The sequence below is a fragment of the Ursus americanus genome, chromosome 34 (genome assembly GCF_024610735.1).
Source record: "Ursus americanus isolate L20-20 chromosome 34, mUrsAme1.1.p, whole genome shotgun sequence".
In the NCBI taxonomy this organism is placed as follows: Eukaryota; Metazoa; Chordata; class Mammalia; order Carnivora; family Ursidae; genus Ursus; species Ursus americanus.
Genome location: NC_142160.1, coordinates 16,486,142 through 16,502,592, shown reverse-complemented (window position 1 = coordinate 16,502,592; position 16,451 = coordinate 16,486,142). Strand labels below are relative to the sequence as shown.

Here is a 16,451-nt window from a genome sequence, read left to right as displayed (position 1 = left end):
GCAAGGTTCCACGGCAGGGAACAAATGAACCCATGCATCTCAGTGCCTTAAAACAACAAAGGCTTGCTTCCAGTTCCTATTACATGTCCATCGTGCCCGGGCTGGGAGTGTTGTTCATCAGATCCCATAAGGCCCCTGGCTAATGGTGCATCTACCACCTGGATCTTTGTCGATCACAGCAAATCACACACATGCTGTTAAAGAATGGACACATGTCACTTCTGCTCACACTTCCAACATTTCGAGTTGGCCAGTGGAGTTACGTGGCCCCCCTTGACACCAAAAATAGGGACATTCGATCCTATCACATGGGTAGGAATTTCTGTGCTGTTCTCACCGCTCCAACAGACCCAGGACCTCCATCGCCACCCCCAGGAAGACGATCACAGCCAGCAGGGTCCTCGCGGTTCCCTGGGCTCCATGGAGAAGCAGTCGTAAGATGACCTGAGACTTAGCTCTGAGGGGACAGTGTCACACTCTGTACTCTGACTCTCACACCAAGAATTTTCATGGAAGTCAAAGTCAGAAGGACTGACTCGGGGGCGCCTGGGTGGCGCAGCGGTTAAGCGTCTGCCTTCTGCTCAGGGCATGATCCCGGCGTTCTGGGATCGAGCCCCACATCAGGCTCCTCTGCTATGAGCCTGCTTCTTCCTCTCCCACTCCCCCTGCTTGTGTTCCCTCTCTCGCTGGCTGTCTCTATCTCTGTCAAATAAATAAATAAAATCTTTAAAAAAAAAAAAAAAAAAAGAAGGAATGACTCGGCTGATGATGCCAAGGTCTGAAACCCTTCAAGATAAGGGTTAGGCGAGTTCCCAGGAAGCCCGGGACTTTAGAATCCACACACAAATGACTCATCAATTCTAGCTCACTGTTCTTTACCCATACTCCTTCATAGACAAAACCATACACTGTTAGCCATCTTTAGTGGCTGGGTAGAATTCTTTTGTAATTTTTCTCCAATGTTTGGATTTATTTTTCACTTTATATACATTGCATGTCTATAAAATACTTCAGAATTCAACTGATATTTAATGATTATTTATATAAAATGAGACCATCTAAGAGGCTACAGAATAATTAAATCCCCCAAAAGAGGGGGGGGAAAAAGAAAGAAAAACGATACTAAGTTCCCTAAGAGAATTTTGGGCCAATTATATCTATATTTTACCTACACTTTCAGAGCAAGGTATAGCAAAGAGGTGACAGCGAGACGTGCCTTCAATTGGGCCTGGGGCGCCTGGGTGGCTCAGTCGGTTAAGCATCTGCCTTTGGCTCAGGTCGTGATCCCAGGGTCCCGGGATCGAGTCCTGCACTGGGCTCTCTGCTCAGCAGGGAACCTACCCCTCCCTCCACCTCTGCCCGCCGCTCTGCCTACTTGTGCTCACTCTGACAAATAAATAAAATCTTAAAAAAAAAAAAAAAAAAAAAGAAGAAGAAGGAGGAGGAGGAGGAGGAGAAGAAGGGATAAATAGGATTTCCAGAAGTGCGACGAGGTCAGATGAATATTCCAGGTGGAAAGATTGGCACAGAAACAGGAAAGCACTGTGTGTAATACCTGGGGAATAATGGGAAGTCCAGTTTGGCTGTGTTAAGGGACAGAACAGGAACGATGATAGAAAATATATCTCAGGACAAGTGGCAGGGGCTTTTAAAAGCCCAGAGAAGAAATCTGCTTGAACACAGTAGGAAATGGGAACTACTGGGGGCTTCGGAACGGGGACACGGCATCACCAAAATAAGCTTTCAGATCATTCTCTCCAACCTCAAGCTCAACCACTCGTTAACCTGACTCCACTGACACCAGCAGCCTTCTGTTCCTGGCGAGTGTTGGTACTGTCTGTCTCCTTGCGGGGACGTGACCCCAACCCAGACCCCCATGTAGTTGGCTCCTTCTTAATAGTCAGGACTCTGCCTCCAGTGTTTCCTCCTCAGTGAGCCTCCCTGACCAGCCCGGTCTACAGAACGCCTCGCCACGCCTACCGCTGTGTTTTGCTTTTCAACCCTACTTATCGTAATTGATATTATTCCATGCATTTCACTACCGGCTTATAGCTTGTCTCCTCCCACTATCGTAGACGCTTCATGTGAGCAGATTCCTTATCAATGACAAATACACTAGCACCGCGCCTATTAGAATGGACGATAAACAATAAGTACTCCGTAACTGTTTTTAACAGCTGTATTGAGACATACTTCACATACTATACATTTCACCTATTTAAAATAAACTGCCCGCTGTTTTTCTATTTCCATAGAGTGACGTGAAAATGACCACAGTGCATTTTAGAGCATTTTTGTCTCACCCCAAAAGAAACCCCATACCCATTACCCTATTCCCGTCAACCCTTCCAGCCCAATGTGACCACTGATCTACCTTCCGTCGCTCTGGATTTGCCTATTCTGGACATTTCATAAAAACAGAACCACACGATCTGTGGCCTTTTCTGACCGGCTCTTTTCACTTAGCACAGTGTTTTCAAGGTTCATTGTTATTGCAAAATAAAATTCTGTTCGCTTTTTTATCCATTCATCAGTTGATAGAATTTGGGTTGTTTCCACTTTTGGGAGCTTTTCTGTGAACAAATGTTTTCACTTCTCTTGGGTATATGGCTAGGGGTGGGATTGCTGGGGCATACAGTAGCTGTTTGACCTTTTGAGGAACCTCCAGACTGTTTTCCAACAGTGACTGTACCACTTTACATTTCTTTTTTTTTTTTTAAGATTTTATTTATTTATTTGACAGAGAGAGAGGCAGTGAGAGAGGGAACACAGGCAGGGGGAGCGGGAGAGGAAGAAGCAGGCTCCCAGCAGAGCAGGGAGCTTGATGCGGGGCTCGATCCCAGAACGCTGGGATCACGACCTCAGCCAAAGGCAGATCCTTAACCCAGGCGCCCCCCACTTTACACTTCTACCAGTAACGTACGAGGGTTCCGATGACTTCACATCCTTGCCCACACTTGTGATGATCTGTCGTTTTGATTACAGCCATCCGAGTGAGTGTGAACTAGGATCTCACTGTGGTTTTGATTTGCATTTCCCTGATGTTATATATAGTTTCATGTGCTTATTGCCCATTTACATATCTTCCTGGGAGAAATGTCCATTCAGATCCTTTATGCCCATTTGTAATTGGGCTATTTGTCTTTTTATTACTGGGGACATCTTCTGGATCTAACACTCTCAACAGTATGGTTCGCAAATATTTTCTCCCATTGTGTGGTTTGCCTTTTCACTTTCTCGGTCGTGTCCTTCAATAACTATTTTTTAAATAAAGCCATGAATAAAACCAACCCTTGACGACAGAGAAAGTCTCTGACGAGCTCATAAGTGTGTGGCAAATTAGTGCCGGGGTGGGACCTAGAGGGAAACGCAAGTCACCTGTCTTCTGTCTTGAGTTTTGCTTACTGGGTCTCAGAGCATTGTCCAAGCAGCCCAGAAGCAATGACATCATCCTACGATAATTCAAAGAATGTAGCATTTGGTAAATTGGCTCAGGAGCACTAACCAAATAGAAAGATGCCCTACAGTTTAAAAAAAAAAAAAGAAAAAAGAAAAGAAAGAAAGAAAGAAAAAACGTTTTGCTGGGAGCTGCGCTGTAATAAATCCTAAGTGGCCTACAATTTAGTTTTCTCTTGAAAAACTCTGAAATTGATGAATGGGGTTGCACACGCAGGAAAAAAAATAGGTATTAGTTAAGTGCAAGTAAGTAGAAGAGGCCCAGGATGAGTATGCAGTAAACTTCTAAACTTAGAGTTCTGGGTATCTGCTTACCCGATTAGAGGCCCTGGAAGGGTCTCCCCTCCCTGCACTGGATTCAAACTAGTGAGCACTGCCCAGTTTTACTTTGGTTGAGAAACGTCAACTAGTAAAAACAAGGTACAAGCCTGGGAACAGTGACATGGGGGGAACTGGGATATTTTTACAGCTGGAAGAGCTTCTCAGAGTAGAGAAATACCAGACCTTAAGTACTTAGTACAAAAATATCAGACCTTAAGTACTTAGTACAAATATAGATATATATGGTGTGTGTGTGTGTGTGTGTGTGTGTGTGTGTGTGTGTGTATAGGGAAAGGCAGCAGGGAAGGACTTGCTTTTAATAAATCTTAACTAGTTTCAATGCTGGTATGGGACCCACACTGTAATTTTCCCAAGACAGAGTTAACCTCTTAGGTAATGCATGGATTTAAATAGAAATTTAATGCTTCCTTTGTGATGGTAACCCTAAATTAACAATCAGATTACGCAGGAATGCAAACAAGATTAATCTAATATTACAGAGAGCAATCTAAAAATATCACATATTAAATAGAGAGCAATCTATAAATAATTTTTAAAACACATTTGAAAATATATGTCTATTACTAGAGGGCCGTAAAGTTCAGACTAAGAATAAATAAAAGACATGTTCAGAACACAGCTTCATTAACGGGGCAGAATACACGACATGTGACTAAGTTATAGGTATAATCATTTGTTATAATGGAAGTGGGCTACAGGACAACTTAAGGCAGAGGCAAACATAAAATGTAACAAAGTATATACCATCTTCAAACCATCCTTAAATATTATTTCCGGTTTCACATTCTCTGTTTACACTCTTCCCTCTATAGTCAGTGTTCAATGCAATCTTCAGTTTTAAAAATCAAATACAGGAAGACACATGTGGGAGTTGAAAGCAATCACCCACGTGTCTGTCTTCATCCCTTAAGCTGATACAGGACCTCCACTGCAAATAAGAGCACACAGATGGGTAAAGGAGACATAATACCCGAATTTATCCAACGGGAATTGCTGTGTGGGGCCAACCTCAGGTTTCCCTGCCTGGTGAGTATGCCCGGCAAGATGGCTTTGAATCCTCATCTTATGCAAACTGCTAAGCCTCCAGATATCCCACTTTCTTTTTCTTTTTTTTTTAAAGATTTTATTTATTTATTTGACAGAGAGAGAGACAGCCAGCGAGAGAGGGAACACAAGCAGGGGGAGTGGGAGAGGAAGAAGCAGGCTCCCAGCAGAGGAGCCCGACGTGGGGCTGGATCCCATAACGCCGGGATCACGCCCTGAGCCGAAGGCAGACACTTAAGGACTGCGCCACCCAGGCGCCCCGTCGATATCGCACATTCTTGACTCTGTCTAACCCACTGGCCTTCACCGGTTCTCTCCCTGATGGGCTCACCAGCATGTCCACACCTGGAACCCTGTCATGACGCAGAACAACTCTAACTTGGAGCTTACAAACATGAAGAAACGCGCGCGCGCGCACACACACACACACACACACACCCTCAGGAATGCCTCCATCCGAGTTTCCACTTTTTCCACGAAGGTCAGACTGGCCCTCCATTTTTATTTTGTCCTCACAGCTCCTACACCTGCCTCGTTCCTTTGACCCACCAGGCCTGTTTTGGCCCCTCCACCCTCCTCAAAGCCTGGACACTGTCATTTCAGAGGTGCCAGCCCTCCTACTCAAGAGCCCTTCCATTTGTTCCTCCCCCGACTCTCAGCTTCCTCCGGCAGATCTCTTCCCTTCCCTCCCACCCTGGCAAATGCTAACTCCCTGTTTTGACCTGTTCCAATCTCAGGTTTCTGAGCCCTAGTGACAAAAGCCCAAAACGATACGCATCGGTTCATTTGTTCACTAACAGTCAACCACTACTTTCTGAGCCATAACTGAGTACAAGCAGCAAATACTCTCGTTGCGATTTGGCTATTCCGCTCTTCTTTTCAGAGTCCTTCGCCACTGTATCTCTTTTTGTGAGTATAGTTGAGACGTGATGTTACATGAATTTCAGGTGTACAGCGCAGGGATTTGACTAGTCTGTTATTCTACGCTCGTTACAAGGGTAGGCTACCACCTGTCGCCATGCAGCGCTGTCACAGTACCATTGATGCTGTTCCCCATGCTGTGCCGTTCACCCCCAGGAGTCACTCAGTCCATCACTGGAAGCCTGTACCTCCCGCTCCCCACACCCCCGCCCCTCTGGCAACCATCAGCTTGTTCTCTGTGTTTATAAGTCGGCTTCTGCTTGCTTGTTTATTCATTGGTGTTTTTTTCATTCCATATATGAGGGAATCATATGGTATTTGTCTTTCTCAGCCGGACTTATTTCACTTAGCGTGATACCCTCTGCGTCCAACCCTGTTATCACAAATGCCACGATCTCATCCTTTTTTATAGCTCCTTACCAGAATCTCCTTAACACGCATCAATCCACTGGGGCACCTGGACACCAGTTTCACCCAGCTCTCCCAGTCTCTGCAGGTGGCCTTCCCCTCACAAGTGACTCATGAGATTGAGCTAGTGGACACACGTTCCTTTCCCCCTCAACCCGAACTCCCCTGCGTCTCCAATCACCCTTCGTCCCTCCTTAGTTTCACCGCACAAGTGAAAGCTCCTCTTGCCTTCCAAACCTATGTCCCTCTTGTAACGCTTCCTATCCCAGGTGCACGCTGTGCTCGGCCTGGGGACACAAGCAAGAGCCGGGCATGGCTCTGGCTCCCAGCTAGGGAAAAGCTGTGCAATTACACACACACACACATGCACACACACAAATACGCAAACAATTAGGGTCACCACATCATTCCTCTTCCGAACTCAGACATGTCTGGAAGGAAAAGGGGATAGTAAACATCCTTCAAGGAGGTGCTGCATAAACCAGGACTCTCCCAGGCAGAACAGGGTATACAGTCACACTAATGATAACGTAGCAGGGTATCTTCAAGTATGCGGCCATTAAAATTTGTCTAAAATTATTTCGTAACCCTGAAAAGGCTCACAATATAATGTGAAGTGAAAACAGGATGAAACCTCTTATAGAAACTGAGTGTCACTTGGTTAAAGATACAAAACCAGATAGAACAGCAGACACCCACTGGGTGTGCAGTATGTGCCCGCACGACTGTTAACGACCTTTAGCTAATCCTCTCAATGATTCTAGGAGGGAAATACTCTCGGATCTTTTTCACACATGAAGAAACTGAGGCACAGAGAGCTTAAGACGCTTGCCTACGGTCCCCCAGCTCAGAAGGAGCAGTGGGAGGATTCAAACCCTTTTGGCTCTAGACTTGCCATCCTAGCTGCCCCAGGGCATCCATGAGACAGACAGGGCGAGAACATAGGTAGGTAGGCAGATGTGTAATAAGAAGCTTCTGTTCTCATTTCCTCTCCTGTCCCACATCCTCATTATTCAACCGAGCTCTGGCACCAAGATCGCGGTCACCCTCCTCACCACCAAATCTTTACACCACATTTCAGTCCCCATACGCCAGACTCTCTCTACAGCTCTTCTCCGTAGTGCACACCCTAGAGAGGGAACACCCATTCTCGTGGCTTCCTTCGGGGCCTCTGTAACTCTTCAATACTCCCTTTCTCCTTTTACCTTCAGTGGAGACATTCCCCTAAGGCTCTCCCCTCCACCCTGCACTCCTCATGCTGCGTCGCTCAGCAACCCTATGGTATCTGCGTGCCCCTCTCTCGGGCAACAACACTACGCCCGAACCTATCCTTCTGCTCTCAAAGCACTCCTGCAGGCTGCCCCGAGCCCATGAATCAGAGTCCACCATCCTCCTGGTCTCGTGGCCATAAACTTGAAAGTTACCTTCACCTTCTCCCTCCTCCTCATTCTCCACCTCCACTTAGTTCCCGAGCCACACTGAATGCACCTCTACAAGAATCCAAAGCTGTCCTCTTCCCATTGTCTCAGCCTCTATTACCCATAACCTTTGCCAACACAAGAGCCTCTGTGCCTCGTCCGGCTCATTACACACGCTGAGCCCAGCAGATACCGCCCAGGCGTGGTTGACCCATTCTGTGCAGCCCATAACCCCATTCAGATGGGTCTTGCGTTGAGTGACAGCTATGAGTATGTCACTCAATGTCCTACCTCCTGGAGAGCAGAGAACATCGTATGTATTACATGGCGGACTCTCATGTTGGTGGACTCCGTAGTCGCTGCCTCTTCGTTCTCAGGGAACTTCAATAGAACTCCTCATCCTACATGACCAACTTGAAACTTCCTAGCCCAAGCATCTAAGGGCTTACATAAACCATCTGTAGTCGGAAGTTTTCATGTCCCGCAACTGCTTTCCCTCATTCCCCAACAACAGCACCCCCTTTTCCCTTGGGGAACCTGTCCCTCCCCAGTTACGTGGGTTGCCCATCAATGGCCAACGTCTCTCTCACTTCTGGGGTGAACATGGGACCCAAGGTGACTCACCCACATAGGGCCATCCCCGTGGACAGAGTCTAGGAGTAGAGAGAGGACCCTATCAGGAAGAAGTGGAGTCTTTCTCAGGGGTGAATTTCAACAGCAGGTAAGGGGGGTGCTAAGGATCACAGGAGCTTTGCTGTCTTGGGGAAAGGGCCCGTGTGAGAATAAAGCTAATACAGGGAAACAGAGAAATCCCTGATTAGCACTTCCGCTGGGCTTTCAGCAGGATGGACTCACAATCACCTCTTAAAAACTCTTGGATCTAGAAGGGTTTCAGAATTCAGAACTGCCCTGATGAGAAACCTACAACAGGGCCCATACTGCAGTGTATTAATACACTTCAACCCGCCTCAAGGACACCATCCTCGTAATCAAACCCATTACTGTATTTCTGCAACAACGACGAAAATTAATGCCCTAATGAATGCCAGTTTAGATCAGGACAGGTCTTGCCATGAAGAAAGTACACATCGGTAAGCCCTGTTTGCTCCAAGGGTTTAGCTTCTGTTTTCAGAACCACACCTAAAGGCCTGTGATCTGTTTAAAGCAACAGTCCCTGTTTCCTGATCTGATTGTTAGTTTTATTTCAGAAGCAGGAGATTGGGTTTTCAGCACTTGCACCTAGAAGAGTCCCATCTGTATTCCTATATTCCTATATTTCAATTTTATTTTCCATTACTCCTCCACGCGTACTTGCATCTGAGTCAAACGCAAAGGACAGCATAGGGAATATAGTCAGTAATGCTGTAATAACGTCGTCGGCTGACAGATGGTGACCACACTTACCAGGGTGACCACTGAGTCACGTAGAGAATTGTGGAATGAATATGTCGTACCTCTGAAACTACTATAGCATTGTATGTTAATTATACTTCAATGAAAAAAAAAAAAGACCATGTTTTGACTCTTTTGCATTCCCCGTGCTGTCTATGCCTTATAAACAAAGCTGCCCAGCCTAGAGATGGGGACCCTTAGCTGGTTGATTTTCTAGTCTGTTCTCCCAGCCCTATACCTCTGTCCGTGGCTCGCAGGGAAAAAGTATATAGCTACCACTGTCCTCTAAAGGGAGGGTCAGGAACAACACTGACCCCATCCCCTTTCAGCCCCCCCAGACCCCCAGGGGCAAGCACAAGCATCCAGAAAATCACAAGGGGCTCCACTACAGAAATCTGAATTCACCATGGCATTCTCTTATTTTCTTTCCAGCGGCCTTTGCATCTCCTTGGGGCCCCTGCAGATCCTGTGATGCTTCCTCATCTTCTCTTCTTTATATATTCGTGTTCATTATTAGACACTTGATTTCTCAGCAACCCCGAAAGGTGGCTCAAGCAGGTATTAGGGTCCCCTCTTTGAAAAATGAGGCAAGGAGGGTTGAGTTGGTTAATGAGAGAAAAAGCCTTCAAACTTGCTGACTCCTACTCTCATTTTCTTCCTGGTCTCATTTCCCTGCAGGGATTAACCCACACTGAAGAGTTTATCGGCACTGATTGTCCTTTCTTGCTACCTTTAGATGTAGACCTCTAGTGTGTTGAAACTCGGAAGAAAACTGCCTGAGCAATTTCACTCTAATTATGTGCATATTTAACTTCGGTAAAAATAAAAATTAACAGATATATACATGTGGATATACACACGTCCATAAAGCTTCATACTATCCTCTCGCATGCACGAAGGTCTGTAAGCATTCCTCTTTCCCCTCCAGGAAGCCAAAGCCTTCTCTGTCATCAAATCCAACCTAAATTAGCCAAGCGATGAAGTCTCAAGGCACAGCAATGCCTGGAGATGCTTCAGCCTTGGGGAAAACCCAGACACTGTTGCACATAACCGGAACAGACAAGACAAATACCCCTCCCTGCCCAGGGGATGTTTCTGGGTCAGGAATCCCTCCCTTAACCAAAGAGTCAGACTTCACTGGCCATTTTCCCAGCACACTACCCTGCTTCTCTGGCTGACCTTTAAGGTTAGGACCTCTGGATAGAAGCTCATGAAAGACAGAGATAAGGCAAATTCAGCTGCCTTTGGGTGCACAAAAATGCAGTTTTTCATTTGCAATAGGCCCCGAAAATCCCAGGGGCCACATACAAGCCATTCCTGGCCTATGAGGTTAATGCAAAAGATCCACCATCATCAGGCCAAGCTCTCTGAATTGCCTTCCCCCCCCCCCCCCAATCAAGGTTCTCCTGCTCATGAGAACGGAGCGTGTGAGAGCCGCTAGCGGAGGTCAGGGCTGAGGTTCTTGGGCGTGAAGAGCTGCCTGCACAAAGCCAGATGGATCCCATGTCAATTTCTTTTGCTATTTACAATGTGTCTAAAAACTCAACTAGGGGAGCACAGTCCACTCCCATTCAGCCCGGCAGTCTCGCCATGTCCCTGCTTGCAATGCCATCCATAAGCGCCGAGAACGCAATGGCCACTGTTGATCAACGAAATTTCCATCATCCCACATTACCCGCAGGTCAGAATTTAGTCCGTAGAGTGGGAGGCCTTTGGCAGATCTCTGAACAAAGTTCTCCCTGCTAAAGATCTCTGGGAAATGCTGCTTCTAACTTCCCTCATACAAACTACATTCAGATGTAGTTCATGCAAACTTCCCTCATACAAACTACATTAAAACGTAAATTCAAATACGATCTAACATAACGTACCAAGGTAAGATGCTTTCTAAAATAATCAGTCCTCAGATCTTTTTCTTCCCTATCTTCCATCTCCGGCGGGCTTATCCTATAATATTTAATGGCCTACAACAAGGATCAACCAGGGAGGAAGGCACCGCCGTGGGAAATCAGCCAGAATTGTTTAGAGTCCAACAGAAACTATTTTTAAAGTATTTTATATTGTTAGTTGAAATGGAAAACCGTTTTCCCTGTCTACAAAGCTCTGATTTAGCTCTTTTTACTCAGCCGTTAAAAATTTATTTTCCTGATCTTCACATTTTGCATCTCCCATTTAAAAAAAATGTCTTCCTTTCTCCCTATCTAAATAAAGTTGGAATCTCACTTATTTCAGATTCAGATTCGACAAACCTTTTGCTGCAAGCCTAACTATGTGCTGAGCAATGCAGAGTCAACTCAGCCTATTATCTAGACATTTATCATTTTACAGACGGAGGAACAGGGGCTCCATTAAGTTCACTGACTTTCTTGCTTTCAAAGACCTTGCAAGGGGCATCCCTGGATGTCTCTGCTTCCAATGGGAACCCCAGGTAAAATATTTCCCCAGTATTGCTTGCATCTGACTTTAGCCTTCTGGAATCTTGCTCAAGATAAGTTACATGGTTTGAGGAGAGCTTTACACTACTGGTTATCTCAGCCTGGGATCCAGGATTACATGCAATTCACGGAAGGATAAATACAGCTCTTGCACATTGCAAACAACCTTCAGGAGGGACCTTCTCCCTGAATTCAAAGAACCAGAAATCTAGCCCCCTGGTCTGTAGAGTTAGTCCAAACGAAAGTTCACAATTAACATGATGCCAGGTCTTCATTCCTTTCTGTCATTGCTACCCTCTGACCACTACACTGTTAGTTCACAGAGTCAGAGCAGCCCATTGGGAAGGGGGACCAAGGCCTCCCTTCCACCTGCGTGAGGCCAACAGGCAGGGAGTACCAGAGCCTCGGAGGGCTGGCACTCGGGGCCTGCAGGGCAAGAAAGACAGAGCATTCTACAATTGTCACTCGTACCAAGCAAAACGTGATACGCCCCCACGTGAGGACGACTACTACTACTGATTATGGCATCATTTCAGATTTTCAAGGCACAGCGATTCACAAATACTAACATTATGCGGAAAACCTACCAAAACATAATGCTATCTCTGTAGCCAACAGCAAGCTAAGCGTCATTCTTCTTCCCTTCCAGGAAGTCGAGCACGTCCTTCTTGCCTGTTTGCTTGCCTGCGCTCGTGTTTCTCCACACATCCTATTTTTCATGAACTCAAGAGGCACACCTACTCTCTCTCTGCAGAAATCTCGAGGCCAGACATTTTACCTCTGGTGGTTGTAAGTGCTAAGACGCTACAGAAAACATCACACAGAAATTCTGAGTAGTCAGAACCGTACCTTTATGGTGGTGAAAAATTCACTACCTTATCTCCCGAAAAGATTACACTAAGATATCAGAACCACCACCAAGATATTGAATGACGTCGGTCACAATAACACGTCTCAGTTCCAATTTGTGACCCATGCGGTGGGACCCCAAGCCCAAATGGGTAAAACCAGAACATTCCAGAGACGTTCGCAAATTAGTCACTGCCCTCAATGGAACCACCACTGCTTTACTGATGGAAAGAAAGAATAACAAACGGAGGTCTGAAGTGTTAAAAGGTCAGAGCAGTAAAGGAAGACTAAGATATACGTTTGGCCCTTACAGTGCATCGACAGAGCACGTGTGAACTCAATTTACCACCCCACCGACTTAGCATAGGGTTACTCCCCTTTGATCTACAGAGCAAATGCTTCACACTGTAAGACTCGCTGACCTTGTTACACTGATTATAGCATCAGTTCAAGGGGTCCTCTGTAACCTTTGAAAGCACTAAAGTTCTTCACTGGCATTGCAAAAACCACAATAAATAGTGTTTGGGGTCATCTGCATGGAAGGTTTTTTCACGTTACTTCTTAGATGAAAAGCCACAACTCTTCATTAGAAGGCCCCCTATAAATACAGTCAGGTGAAGTCACGGGACAGTGCGGGGTCTACTCGTTCAAAGTGGGTTCAGGGACAGAATCTCCTCCCTCACTCTGCCGAGTTCTGCAATATCTAAGTTCTATTTAATGAGTTCATGAAGAAACAGGTATTTCTGCCCTTGCGAGTCATGAAGCTTCTTAGAGTCAAGAAGTCCAGGTCTGTTTGAACTAAGTATCTGAATGAATACTGAATGTCTGTTCCCAGTCTACTGAGCCACTACATCAGAATTCAAGAAATTAGAGCTGTTACTTTGTGCCTCCTTCTTCCTGTGGGATGGGGGGCTACCCTAAAAGGCGGGCTTCATGCAGGAGGAGGCCTGGGCCAGAGAGTCCTAGGTCTGAATCATGGTTTGGCCACCGTCTAGCTGGTGATCCTGTGCAGGTCAGCTTCTCCAGGGTCTTGGGTTTTCCAATTTGCTGAATGTGGGGGGAGAACCACCCCAAATGGTCATTTAGCAGATTACCAAAAAATGTGTGTGTTCAGGAACTTATTTTCTAACTATGTCTCACATATGGGAGATGCTCCGTGTTAGCTGAACCTCAGAGATGCAGCTCTAGAAAGATTATTAACAAGGCTACATGCATTGTTGGGGTTCCCAATTACATTCCAGGGTCACACCCAGCACCCAACTTTAAGCTCATGCAAAAGGAGGAAGAGACTCTTGTTTTCTTCTGAGGAAATAAGAAGCTAGTAGAATCCTAACCAACCATCAGAATGGAACTCTCCTGAAGATGACAGGCACTCAGGCACCCAAATCTGGCTGGCTGGTTTCCCTGATTTCCTTCCGGGGGTGTGTGTTAGATACACACCTTGCTCTGTGTGTGTGTGTGTGTGTGTGTGTGTGTGTGTGTGTGTGTGTGTGTTTAGGGGCCGTGTGTTAGATACACACCTTGGTGTGTGTGTGTGTGTGTGTGTGTAGGGGCCGTGTGTTAGATACACACCTTGGTGTGTGTGTGTGTGTGTGTGTGTGTGTGTGTGTGTGTGTGTGTGTGTGTAGGGGCCGTGGTGGGGGTGGATAAGGCCTTGCCTCTTGCCCTGGTTTCAGCCCTCCACAGGACTGACTTCTCAGGAACACATCCTCCCTCTGGACCCGCAAAGCCCCAAACCTCAGGCTCCTGCTCCTTTGAACACCGCCCCCCCCCCCCCCAGCAGCTCTGCCTGCTCGCTCAGTGCCGCAGACCCCAGGCCGCTGAAGGTCCCAGGGCTCCAGGGCTCTCTCGTTCCTGGACGTGGAGTGCGACGGCATCAGAAACCGTCTGTGCTCTATTGGCCCCGCTGCACCAGCAGCACCTTCCTCTCCCTTCACTCTGGCAGAGCACGCAGGGCACGTGCATCCGGAGCAGTCCCCAAAGCCGGGCTGCTGCGAAGGTGCCCCACCACCCTCGCCTCCCACCGTCCCGCAGAGTCAGGCCAGGGTCTGGCCAGGGCCCCCTCCTCCAGCCAGGACTGGAGAAGTGAGTGAAAAGGGGTGTGAGTCCGGGGTGGGAATGATCTGGTCACTTTCTGGGACCCGGGTACACAGCCCTCTCCAGTCCCATTTCTCGCAGGAAGGAGAGCGAGGAAGCCAACACCGTCTAGCTCGGAAGCACCTCCAGATCTGTTGCGCTTCCCATCATCCCCATAACACCATTTAATTCATTGTTCCCCAGCCGGGCAGCTCTGCCGAAAGCCCGGGAGCGGCACCCCGCAAAAACCCGGCTGCCCGGCTGCCCGGCTGCCCGTCCGAACTCTCGCCCCACGGCGCCGCCTCTGGGCCCCGCACGTCCCTATCCGCGGGGAGGCTTGTGGTTCTCCAAGAGCACAACCCAGTCAGCGGGGCTTGGAAGTTTCCCACCTCCTTTTTCGACCCCGCTCCGAGAGCCCCCCACGCGGATCCCCCGAGAGAGACGAGGAAGCCGGGAGGTCTCTCCCCAGATCTGCGCTCACGACGGGTCTGGCCCTCTCTTCCCCTCCCTCCGCTTCCCTCCTCCCGGCGCCTCCAGCGCCCAGCGGTTCTCTCCCCCAAGGGCAGCAAACTACTTTCCGGGCTAGATTCAGGTCTGAGCAGGAAAGGCTTTCCCTTCCTCGCCTTCTCCTTACCCTGGATCTCAGAAACCGCAAGGAGCACGCTCACCTCCCTCCTACCCCCCCAAAAGAGCTCAGGCTACCAGTGCTCCCCTACTTTCCGGGTCAAAAGATCCGTTCGAGTCTGAAACCACCACGGGGGTATGCATACTCTGGATTTTTCCAGAGACCCTACCTGTCCCTCGTGGCTTGAAAAAAAACAAAACAAAACAAGTAAACAAAACCAACCCCGGTAACTTTGTGGAGTGAGTGTGTGTGTGTGTGTGTGTGTGTGTGTGTGTGTGTATGAAAGAGAGAAGGAAAATCGCTCAAGAGTTAGGGCAACAGCTGCAAGAGCACATCTGGAAGAGGGGGAAGGGGGTTGACAAGGAGGGGGCAAGAAGCGAGAGGTCGCGGGGCCCTCCCCCTGCCCCGGCAAATTCAGGGCCAAGGACTGGGCCAGCCTGTCGTTACCTGTCCCATGTTGATGAATCCGTACTTGCTGGCGATGCGGTTGGCCTCCGGGAAACCGCCGGCGATTTTGACTGCCCAGTGGTTGGTGTAGACTCGCGTCCGGCACACGGGGAGCAGGCAGCCCCCGAGCAGCGCCAGCACACACAGCAGGTCCAGGCGTCCCGGGCAGCAGCAGCGGCTCCCCCAGCCCATGGCCCCGGCGCCTCTCTGCCTCCCTCGCCCGCTCGCTGACTCCGCGCTCGAGCGGCGCGCACAACTAACTTCTCCGGCCTGGGCCGCCCCGGCGCGCAGCCCCCGGCCGCCGCGGCGCGCAGCCCTGGGCGATCCGCAGGAGGCGGCGAGCCCCGGCTGGGAGCAAACGGCGAGCCTCGTGCCGGCTCCTAGACCATCCCTGGGGCTGCGGGGACCTGTGCTCCCTGCCCTCCGGCCCGCAGGGCGATCGGCGGGGACTCCCCGGCTCGGGCGCAGGAGGCTGCGGAGTGGGGCGGGCGCCCTCCTGCAGTTGGGTCTCGCCGGCTCGGCTCCCGACTCTCAGACTCGCCCTCGCTCCTCCCCGGGCCCCGGAGCGCAGCGGAGGCGGCGGTGCAGACAGCGGCCGGGCGCCCCCTCTGCTGGCCCGGGCTCCGAGCGCTCGCTAGCTAGCTCCCTGCGTTCCCTCCGGCTCCGAGCAGCGCGCGGGGAGTGTGAGTGGCAATGGCAGCAGCGCCTGCTCTGCATAAATGACTCCCCCGCCCCCCCAACACCCCTTCTCTCCTCCTCTCAGCCCCCTCCTCCTCTCCCTCCTCCGCCCGCCGGAGAGCGGCCGCAGCCAGGCAGCAACCAGGTCCTAGCGCCGCCGGGTTCTCCGGGCTGTAACCTCCTAGGGTCCCGGGCGGCAAAAGCGAGTCTTTCCAAAGGGCTGGAAGGAGAGCTCCAGGCGTCGCGGCTCGGCCCCCTTGTCTTCCTTTCCTCCTTGGATTTGAATCGATTTACCGCGCCTTCCCGACAGACTAAGGAGATCTACGCGTTGGTGCGAGTCAAGCGCCCCGAAGATTCATT

The 16,451-nt window shown here is 49.1% G+C and overlaps 1 protein-coding gene across 3 annotated transcripts in view; it reads right to left on the bottom strand.

The window, feature by feature from the left end:
• PCSK5 (proprotein convertase subtilisin/kexin type 5) overlaps window positions 1-16,126 on the bottom strand; it is a 447,222-nt gene extending 431,096 nt beyond the window's left edge. For 2 of the 3 annotated variants that reach the window (XM_045781017.2, XM_045781018.2), the window contains exon 1: window positions 15,414-16,126. In XM_045781017.2, coding sequence (XP_045636973.2) covers window positions 15,414-15,605 — 192 coding nt within the window. In that variant the 5' untranslated portion in view covers window positions 15,606-16,126. The remainder of the gene's footprint in view (window positions 1-15,413) is intronic. The other variant, XM_045781021.2, reaches the window with a different exon arrangement.
• Window positions 16,127-16,451: the final 325 nt, after the last annotated feature.